Source organism: Tachysurus fulvidraco, chromosome 15 (assembly GCF_022655615.1).
Source record: "Tachysurus fulvidraco isolate hzauxx_2018 chromosome 15, HZAU_PFXX_2.0, whole genome shotgun sequence".
Taxonomy (NCBI): Eukaryota; Metazoa; Chordata; class Actinopteri; order Siluriformes; family Bagridae; genus Tachysurus; species Tachysurus fulvidraco.
The window spans coordinates 17100926-17111398 of NC_062532.1; the positions used below are offsets into that span (position 1 = coordinate 17100926).

At 38.9% G+C, this 10473-nt stretch overlaps 3 protein-coding genes across 21 annotated transcripts in view; 1 reads left to right on the forward strand and 2 right to left on the reverse strand.

The window, feature by feature from the left end:
• The window catches only part of mapk8ip3 (mitogen-activated protein kinase 8 interacting protein 3), a 33970-nt gene extending 32860 nt beyond the window's left edge, over nt 1–1110 (forward strand). For all 17 annotated transcript variants that reach the window (XM_047800750.1, XM_047800744.1, XM_047800742.1 and 14 more), the window contains one exon: nt 83–1110. In XM_047800750.1, the coding sequence (XP_047656706.1) occupies nt 83–204 (122 nt within the window). In that variant the 3' untranslated portion in view covers nt 205–1110. The remainder of the gene's footprint in view (nt 1–82) is intronic.
• A 496-nt stretch (nt 1111–1606) lies between these two features.
• Nucleotides 1607–6864, reverse strand: nme3 (NME/NM23 nucleoside diphosphate kinase 3). Of its 3 annotated transcripts, none has more exons than XM_027139086.2 (5): nt 6657–6864; nt 4489–4619; nt 3833–3934; nt 3224–3336; nt 1607–2290 (listed from the first exon to the last, which is right to left on the reverse strand). In XM_027139086.2, the coding sequence occupies exons 1-5, from the start codon at nt 6700–6702 to the stop codon at nt 2173–2175; spliced, it is 510 nt and encodes a 169-aa protein (XP_026994887.2). In that variant the 5' UTR covers nt 6703–6864; the 3' UTR covers nt 1607–2172. The 3 variants fall into 3 exon arrangements, with proteins under 3 accessions (XP_026994887.2, XP_047656709.1, XP_047656708.1); XM_047800753.1 differs by lacking the exon at nt 6657–6864 and adding an exon at nt 5759–5804; XM_047800752.1 differs by lacking the exon at nt 6657–6864 and adding an exon at nt 5624–5761.
• Nucleotides 6865–7310: 446 nt separating this feature from the next.
• Nucleotides 7311–10433, reverse strand: mrps34 (mitochondrial ribosomal protein S34). The gene is made up of 4 exons (XM_027139085.2): nt 10322–10433; nt 8279–8601; nt 8127–8169; nt 7311–7846 (listed from the first exon to the last, which is right to left on the reverse strand). Exons 2-4 carry the CDS (start codon nt 8594–8596, stop codon nt 7548–7550), a joined length of 660 nt encoding a protein of 219 aa, XP_026994886.1. The 5' UTR covers nt 8597–8601; nt 10322–10433; the 3' UTR covers nt 7311–7547.
• Between the last annotated feature and the right edge of the window lie 40 nt (nt 10434–10473).

Sequence of the window (10473 nt, forward strand, 5' to 3'; positions counted from 1 at the left end):
TGACCCCGAACAGGCCAAAAAATGTAATCACATTAAACATGACTGTTAATCTATAAATTGGTTCTGCTTATTTTTATTCCAGGTGATGGTGAGGATGATGAGACTGAGGAGGCAGATGCTGAAGCCCCTCAGATTAAGCCAACATTGTCTAAAGCTGAGAGGAGCCATATCATTGTTTGGCAGGTGTCCTACGTCCCTGAGTAATGCTATCAGACACTTTATGCCTGCACTCCCTATTGTAACTTTGGCCTCAAATATTCTCTATGAAACCTTGTGTATTCCTAACGATGCCCATTAAATTCTGTATGTAAGCTCTGTAACTACCCCTTAAGGCCTATTATTACCATCCCTAAATTGTAACTATCCCCTGTATGTTGGCTGATTTGCCCCTGTGACTGCCCTTTACTCCAATGCAAACAACTCAAGACTCTTCTACATCTTACAGCTGAATGGCATTTAGCAATGCATTCGATACAACTACTTTTCTCAGAATAATCCAGTTTTTGCCAAACGCATAAACATGCTCTTGCGCTATTTTTACCTGTCCACCAGCTCACAGCTCACTGGATAGTCGCTTCTATCCCTGAGTGAAATAAAGATAGGGAGCTGTGATCGGATAAAAGGGTTCGCAGAGATCTTTGCTTTGTATGATCCTTATTTAGGGATTTTGTTTTCACGACGTAATAAGGAAGAGAGCCGAGGAAAACGCAAGGGATGTGTACAAAGATGTAAATATTGAAGCTCAGTACACACAACCGTGTCATTATAGGAACGTGATGGAAAAGGAGAGAATGCACATATGAAGGAGACCTGTTTCATATATGTAAAATCTCACTGATACAGCAGATGGATTCATTAAATACAAAATCGTTAACCACCATCCTAAAGTAACGTACAGGACAGTAAGCCGGATCCATCGGGTAAGCTGTGAGCTGGCTTTATCTTCAAACTACACTGGTTTTTGTGAGTCACAAACAAGTTGGGATCTATGACTGGCTGCTGATTTGATTGAGAGTTAATAAAGACAGATCCGATCCTCTGTATGTAACAAAAAATATGTTCTCTGATGTGTGGTTAAATATTAAATATTAAACATATTCGTGTTCTGAACACATTTGTGTGATTATTTTATAGCCACTGTACTGTACACAGAATGTCCTTAGTGCATTATTTCCTTTTAACTTGATATGTCTGTAAAATGATCAGAAATTAACCTGATAACTGTTGTGTAACATGTACATATAAAACAAACAGCTTTAAAAAAAAATTTTTTATACAAAGCAGTTTATTTGCTCAGCAAGAAACAACATAAAAACCAGGTACTAAATCTACAGTGTAAAAAACAGCACAAGTATAAACCCTGTAAGGCGAACAAACTTATTAATGCTTTTGTTATTGTTTTTAATCATACGTACACTTCAGGATCTACACGAGGAGCTGTACAACATTGTAAAAGTGCTGGTGTTTAAGTTTAAATCTAAACATGTATAGCTTTAATTCAAGATGCTGGGGTAGTCACCAGCTCATGTCAGCACAGGCCGCAGTAAGTTCAGCACATTATGACATTTTGGCTAAAATCTCACAATAGTTCATATCAACTGATGAGTGAGGAGCTTAAAATTTTATTCTTGGCCATGAATGAAATTCTAAAAATCACCAGAGCATCAATAATTGTGGACTTATCTACTGTAGGAAAAGCCAAATGTCAAAGACTATAAATTCATAAAGAAACAGAACTGAATGTGTAACAGTAATCAGCATATAAAACTCGAGCTAAATAATGACTAAAAATCCCTCCGTGAATGAGCCGATGATAAATATTTTAGATAATGTAATAATAGTTTTCGTTTTTATGCTTCTATCCAGAAAAACATGTAAAAATCAAGATCATGAAAAATCCCTAAGTGTTGAAAGTTGCAAAAACGCAAGCAAAGGAAACATTTGTTATTCAACAATTAATGATTTGTACTTCCGATATCTTTCTCTATATAACTTAATTTCATGTTGCCATTGTCGATGCACCCTTATCTATTGTGTGTTTGTGTATACATGCTAGCACTTCTATAAAAACACAAGGATTTCATGTACCAGTAGTAACAATTTTGTATTGCTAGACATACATGAGGCCACGATGCTGTGTGTGTGTGTGTGTGTTGTGTTCGAGGCAGAGCGTCAGTCATATATCCATCGCTCAGAGCTCTCTTCCCAGCAGACGAGATCAGGTTCCTTGAACCACAAGGAGATTTCTCTCTGAGCACTTTCCACCGAGTCGCTGCCATGGATAACATTCCTGCAACACAAGAAATACCCCAGTTTAATCAGGACTAGCTAGCACATATTAAGCTGCTATTCTGAAAACTCTTCAGCATGTTTTAAAAATAGTGCTCCAGTGAATCGGAAGGATAAAAATGTGGCCCAAGTGTATCCAAAGCTGCATCGGCAGAAATAGTCGATTATTTTTTCACTTGGATAACTATAGTGCAGATACAGACAAATTATAAATATATTAGTTATCCCACTGTGCAAGAAAAAGCTCTAAAGTGTTACCCACTACCTTGTTAACTAATGAACTGTAATAATGTATTAAGAGTCAGTTTAGTGCCTTAATGCTGACTAAGGGATGCAACACAATATAAAAATTCCCAGGGAATGGATGACCCTGCAAAGCAGTCAGCAGACTCTTCTAATGTACTGTAGCGGAGTGTAGTGTTTTAACCAGGAGAATTATGTGACAGAATTGTACTGTACTTTATCTTGTTTGGCAGTGTCAATATTTGCACATTCCTGGTGCAGCTCAAACCGAAAAGACCTTCTCACATCCATGCAGCCTAATTAATCGACCATATTAACATCATTTAAGTGACAGACCTTGGCTTGTGTGTGTGTGTGTGTGTGTTTAGTGCAGCAATGGGATTTGAACCACAGAATAAGCTTATGTTACAACATCTATGTATGAAAAATCAGAGATGCATTAAATATGAACATTCTTCTTTTTAAACAGTCAACACAAGTTTTAGTTTTATTTCTCTGGTTTTTCTAGACTTTTACACACTTTTACACGCTTCATCAACAGCCTACTGAGTTTATATACAGTACACTGGGTAACTATGAATAAAACGGTCACAGCCCAGACACACATTATAATGATTTGTCCATTCCTGTAGTTTACTGCTCATTTTGGTACCCAGTCCCAATAGCTACACTTGTACACAGTGTGACTGACCTGCCCACTTCTACACCGTAATCTCCCCTGATGGTTCCCGGGAGAGAGTCGGCAGGGTTTGTCTCTCCAAGCATCTTTCTCGATGTTTTCACCACATCCAGACCTTGCCATACCTGTAAGATTTAACAGATTGAGATGGTTCACGCAAACAAATCAGAGAATTGATGGCATACAGCTCTAGTACAGGATGAAAATAGAGAATAAAATGAGATGGAGCAGAAGAACAAACTCTAGAGACATGAGAACATTGTGGGTGGTAAAACCAAGAAAAACAAACATGGCTTGTATTACAACTGTTATGACCGCTTTAGTACTGCAATTTTGTACACAAGCCTCAATCAGATGATAACGTCAACAAATTATTCTCCATGTTAAAACTATAATGAATTTTTGACCATATAGTACACAGCTATAGAAGGGAATTATTAATCTGGTGTGTGTGTGTGCGCGTGTTTTTTCTCAGGAAGTCTTTCTTCTCATGGTGTTTTTCCCTGCTATTGTTTCCTTTGGTTCTCATTAGGGATACGTTTAAAATTTGTGACAATGTCTACTGCTTAAAGTGCAACACAAATGAGAATGAATTGAACAGACGAATAAACAGGTCTTTACCATTACTACAATAGGCCCAGAACTCATGTATTTCACAAGGCCTTTGTAAAATGGCCTCTCTCTCAACTCCCAGTAATGTTCCTTCAACTGCTCCTCAGAAGCCTAAACAACCATAAACACACACAAAAAATAGAATTTTATGATTCGATATACAAAGTTTCAGAATAAAGTCCAGAAAAAAAAGCTGCACTACAAAATTAAGTATTATTGGCACCCCTTAAGAGAATAAGTTAAAGTGACTGTATAAAATATAAATAATGCATTAAATTACAGAGATTTTTTTTTAAACAATATATTTTATTTTTCCATTTTATTTTTTACTAATCTAGACTGATTTAGAGAAATATTCTTTATTATTCTTCATCAAAAAGATATCCTCATGCTAGTATATACTGGTCATGATCTGAGAATAAAAAAATAAATAAATGGAAATCGATATTTATAATTATTTCCCATTTCAGCTTATTGAATACATAATAATGTAGTGTAATGTATATAATGTAGAATACAAATCAACATATATAACTGCTGAAACAGCAATTCCATGTCTCTAGAGCTTAGGTAAGCCTATTAAAATCCAGGTTTTAGTAACAACACCAGCCTATAAGCTCGGTGCAAACACATTGCGGCTATAAAAGGTGCAGGGTTTTTCTTACCTGCAGGAATTTCATGCCGACCAGTTTAAAACCTTTTCTCTCAAAGCGGCGGATGATTTCTCCTACTAGCTTCCTCTGGACACCGTCCGGCTTCACGGCGATGAGAGTTCGCTCGTTCACGCCTGTCCATCCTGCAAATCCAGACACCAGCCATAAATGTACAGCTAGATTTATTAATTGCTGTTGTATTAAAATAGCAATTTAATTCAACCTGATCATTATATCTTTGCTCTTATTTTGAATTTTAGATTTGAAAATGAGTGTTTCCCTTCATGAACATGAATCTCTGTAACAAAATGTTGAAAATAAAAAGGTCAAATTTATTATGTTTGTAGGAGGGAGAGAGAAAGAGAGAGAGAGAGAGAGAGAGAGAGAGAGAGGGAGACAGAGCGAGAGAGAGGGGAGAGGGGGGAGGGAGGAAGAGAGGGAGACAGAGCGAGAGACAGGGGGAGAGAGAGACAGAGAGAGAGAGAGAAAAACAGTGAGGGAGACAGAGAGACGGAGGGAGAGACGGAGGGAGAGAGAGAGACGGAGGGAGAGAGAGATGGAGGGGGAGAGAGAGAGACGGAGGGAGAGAGAGATGGAGGGGGAGAGACAGACGGAGGGAGAGAGAGAGATGGAGGGAGAGAGAGAGACAGAGCGTGAGACAGAGGGGGGGAGAGACGGGGAGAGACAGAGCGAGAGAGAGGGAGAGAGAGAGACACACAGAGAGATTGTAAGGGAGAACAGGAACTAATCTGTTGCTCTGATATTTTTCAACTCTATAAACCAGCCATGTCCACACCAGAGTCTACTAAAAGCCAAGAACAACTGATTAAACAGGTGGAATCAGGTGTGGCTTCTGCTGGGTTGGAGTGAAAACCTGCACCCACACCAGCCCTTTGTGGATCAGAGTGAATAGACACGGCTGCTATAAACAAATAAATCTATAGAAAATACTGCGCAAAGGTTTGCAGTGTGTTAATCCATAACAGCAGCTCTGACACTCGTCACACCACGTGAGTGTAATTTATAACTGTTTATCTTTCAGTCTACAGACTTTAGAGCACCAGATGATGTAAATTAGTCAGGAGAATTTCTGTAGACGCTACAGACGTCATGCTAACATTAGCATTATTACAGACTCATGACTCACTGTCGGTCAATTTCACATCTATCTCTATATTTCGACGCCTCTTGCCTTGTTTCTCTATTACGGCTAAATAACGCTTCATTACAGTGTCATTACAGAAAATAACGGAGGCAAAACAGATCCGGTTTAATTACCGACCTGAACCTTTTAGCTTTTGTAAAGGAGCCATGGGAATCATGGGAAATGTAGTTCGATCTTAAACATTAATACAAGCGGGTAAACAGGGAGCGAATAAATCACACAACTACAAGTACCATGAGCACCAGGACACACAGACAATTACAATACAGCCTTCTTTACTAAAACTAGTAAAATATGTAATACTTTATAGATAGTGCACATTAATGATGCTGAGGTGACGGCCAGGTAACTCAAACGTTATGACGTCACAGCCACACCTGGGTTTGTACCTCACGCGACTTAAACAAAGAGAGGAAACAAAACTGATCATTATAAAGATCATAAAATTAGATCTTGAACAAGGCGAGTTACAGATAGGGTTAATGATAAAACCTTAAGTTTAGGCTTTTTAAAAAGATGTACATTACAGTTGCTTCAGTATGGAATCTAAGATTAAGGTACTTAAACCTGGAGGTCTTTGTTATGCTAGCAGCGTTAACTGACTATGCTAATTAAATATATTTATATATAACAATAAATGCACATTATCCAAAGGTTTATGTTTAAATATATGGTTGCATTCATTGTTTTATTATATAGATCATGCACGCACGAGGAGCATGTAAAGTTTTCTAGATCTTATTCTGCACGTGCAAAATGAAAAAGATTAAAAAATAACAAATGCACGTTTTTGACCCGATTCTTAAAAATCAGGTGTGCGTATGTTTAATTGTAAAAAAAAAAAAAAGTGTTTACAAACGCCAAAGTAAAAAAAAGCTATAAAGTATATAGACTAAACCAGGTGTATATGGCTACTCTTAAGATACTCTGCTTAGCTGCACAAGGCTTAGCGCGTGCTTTCCAGAAAAGACCTCCTGATCATCGTGATGAAGCCCGGTCTTCAGGAAGAACTCACCTGTCTTGAAGATGTGAGCGAAGAGCGTCAAGAAAAGACAGATCATGTCTGTAACGTGCCGGTGGCTCGCTCAGTCTGTAGCGCGAGCTCCTGGGAAAAAAAAGAAGGAACGCGCACGAGAGGGCGCGCCCGGACCAACGGTCGGAGCGCGTGCCTGTATCAACTGGAAGTGCGCGAGCTCTTGGGATAAAAAGAAGGAGCGCGCCCGGACCAACGGTTGGAGCGCGTGCCTGTATCATCTGGAAGTGCGCGAGCTCTTGGGATAAAATGAAGGAACGCGCACGAGAGGGCGCGCCCGGACCAACGGTTGGAGCTCGCGCATGTAGTGAGGGATTAGCTTAGCATTTCAATGTTTCTATTAAGCATCTTTAAATGCTTTGATTAAAACATTTAATCGCTCTTTATATTTACAAAGTGTCATTGTATTTAATAAAGGTTACCTGACTTAATAAAGGTTACTGATTCTATTTCTGCCTCAAGTTTTACATGTTTTGCCATTGAAATGTTGTGGTATAGACACAGTGAGGAGAAATATTTAATTCTACAATTTTCTCATTATTATCTCGTTTATATCTATAAATAATGCAAAATCATTCAGAGGCCTGACTCCAAGGAAGTCTCCAAGTCTTGGACAATTCTAATCTCCACACAAAATGGACAGACATTTTTATTTCCCAAACATTTCCTTGCCATGTGTTATAATAGATGGCATGTTCATCACACGCCATGCTTCATCATGTCTAAAGATTAATGTTAACAATTGGGAAGGAAAAGATTGACCTAAATCACTAAGAATCTACGTCACCTTGAGATAAACATCAAATGAAAAGAATGAAATAGGAATTAAATAAAGTTACTCAAAAAAGTTGTCCTTTTTCTATTTATTTCGGTTTAAACCGGTGTTCCCTCCCGTTTCTGCTGTTCCTGAATGCGGAAGTACTCTTTGCTGAGCAAAACGTCTCGTTTAAGAGGTAGGCTGGGTTCAGGTAGGGTGTTGGCACCAACACCAAGCTCCTTGGCTTGCTGTGCTAACATCATAGCACGCAGGAGAGGCGGATAGCGCACATAACGGATAGGGGGTTCAGGGGCAGGTTCGAATCGTGTAAAGACCTCTTCTTCATGTTTGGGTATCAAACGCCAGTCATGGTACATGACCTTATCTATCTCCTTCTCAGAGGCTTCTTCTTTACCTGGAATGCAAATAAAGTATATCTATCATTTACATATAACGTTTATGAGCTCAAACCATATGTGAATCTTTGTACATATTGATAAATGGAATTTCAAAGATTCAGTAATTATCTAATTAATTAATGTCCAATAATTAAATAAGTACAACATATCACATATTTTTATGGTATGGTTAACATGACAAGGTGATGTTACCATGACGAATCTTTAGTGATTTGATATTTTTGAACGTTATTATTGGTGCCTTTTTTTTAAAACCTTTTTTAATTTTACACTCACCTTTAAATGTCAAAATGCCCCATGCTTTCCCATGGTCCATATTCTACAGGAACAAAACAAATGAATCAATAAGTTCCCGATTCTAAAAATGCTTTATGTTTCTGACCTCTTGTTAAATAGCCAGACTCTACAAAACTTAGAGATAGACAAACCTCTGCTGTGTAGTCTACTTTCACTTTAGTTATCTTCCAATAGCAGGGTTCTGTGTGCTCCTCCAGCCAGGACTTCCGTGTAAAGAGCCGTCCCACTCCAAACAAGCGCATGCCAGCCAGGAGCCTGAAGAGTGGAGTCTCCCTCCGCACATCATGCCAGGCCAGCACTGGCAGCCTCTTTCCAGTGAGTGGACGTGTCATGGTTTCGTAGTCCAGGGCATATTTCTGCGAATCCCGTGGCTGATTTTTCAGCTCTCGATAAGCCCGGATCTTTCGGGCCATCTCGGCAATCAGTCTTAAGCGCTTCTTTTTCACCATTATGACTAAAAGAGACCAGAAAAAAAAAGAGATTAACACACAACATGTCAGTGTACAATTTAGACTGGCAGAGCTCACTTATGAGACATACCAGATTAATAGTATGACAGTTCAATCACAGGCTGGACGGTACAAACTGGCTAGAAGGGATGAGTTGAACTGTCTTTCAAAGACAAAAATACATAATAATAAGGCTTTAATTTACATCAGATTATTAACTTAATATTAACAGCAACTTAGGGCAAATTGTCTTTGGGCAGTAGATCTACTTGATATAAGCATTTGAAAAGCTAGTTTTCAATCAGAAAAGGTTACTGAGAAGGTTTCACCATCATGTTGCTCCACATCATACTTATTATACTATCAATGAGACCTAATTTCTTAATTTATTGCTCAGTATTGACCACTTCATTGTTAAACCAATGGTTATTGGTTAAACATTGTTAAACTAACTCGCAATATTGTTGAACGTACAGTATTTACACTTTCTGTTTATTGTCCTTTGTGTATTGTCTTTTGTGTAATAATGTCTTGTGTTTTTTTGTTTGCACTGTCTTTTGTCCTGCACTCTCTTTCTGTCTTGTCTTGCACTCCCTTTCTGTCTTGTCCTCCACTGCCTTTCTGTCTTGTCCTGCACTGCCTTTCTGTCTTGTCCTGCACTGCCTTTCTGTCTTTTGTCCTGCACTGTCTTTTGTCCTGCACTGTCTTTCTGTCTTGTCCTGCACTGCCTTTCTGTCTTGTCCTGCACTGCCTTTCTGTGTTTTGTCCTGCACTGTGTTTTGTCCTGCACTGTTTTTTGTCCTGCACTGCCTTTCTGTCTTGTCCTGCACTGTCTTTTGTCCTGCACTGTCTTTTGTCCTGCACTGCCTTTCTGTCTTGTCCTGCACTGCCTTTCAGTCTTGTCCTGCACTGCCTTTCTGTCTTGTCCTGCACTGCCTTTCTGTCTTGTCCTGCACTGCCTTTCTGTCTTGTCCTGCACTGCCTTTCTGTCTTGTCCTGCACTGCCTTTCTGTCTTGTCCTGCACTGCCTTTCTGTGTTTTGTCCTGCACTGTCTTTTATCCTGCACTGCCTTTCCATCATGTCCTGCACTGCCTTTCTGTCTTGTCCTGCACTGTCTTTCTGTCTTGTCCTGCACTGTCTTTCTGTCTTGTCCTGCACTGTCTTTCTGTCTTGTCCTGCACTGTCTATCTGTCTTGTCCTGCACTGCCTTACTGTCTTGACCTGCACTGTATTTTGACCTGCTCTGTCTTTCTGTCTTGTCCTGCACTGTTTACATCAGGTAGCACAGTTGCACTTTATGTATATGTCTTTGTCCTATATAGCACCATGATCCTGGAGAAACGTTGTCTCATCTCACTGTGTACTGTAACAGCTATATATAGATGAAATGACCATAAAAGCTTCTCAACTCGACTTGATATTAGATTTTATTTATGTCTGTAAGAGTAGAATTAAAGAATGAACGCTTATCGATACAGAGACTTATTCACCTTCCCAGTTTGCATGCACAATAATGGTTATGAAAGATCACAATGTGTAGAATTTATTTCCCTCTTTAACTCCCTGCGTTATTGCTACAGAACATAGAGGCATCACGTGTAGAACAAGTGGTCTAGTCCTACATGAAACAAACAATATACACTCAAACAGCGTAATGATAGAAAATAAATAAACAACACACGTGATAATAAGCATGAAAAGAATAAAAAGTTTGTTTCTCTTACCTTATTTATTCGACTTCAGCGATTTGGCTTGACCTCCACAAACGTAACTTCCGGTACGGATGCAGCAGAGTAAACATTTCGTTCGGAAACAGGGCTAAGGTTCCAAAAGTTCCTAGCTGTTTATAATAATAATAATAATAATAATAATAATA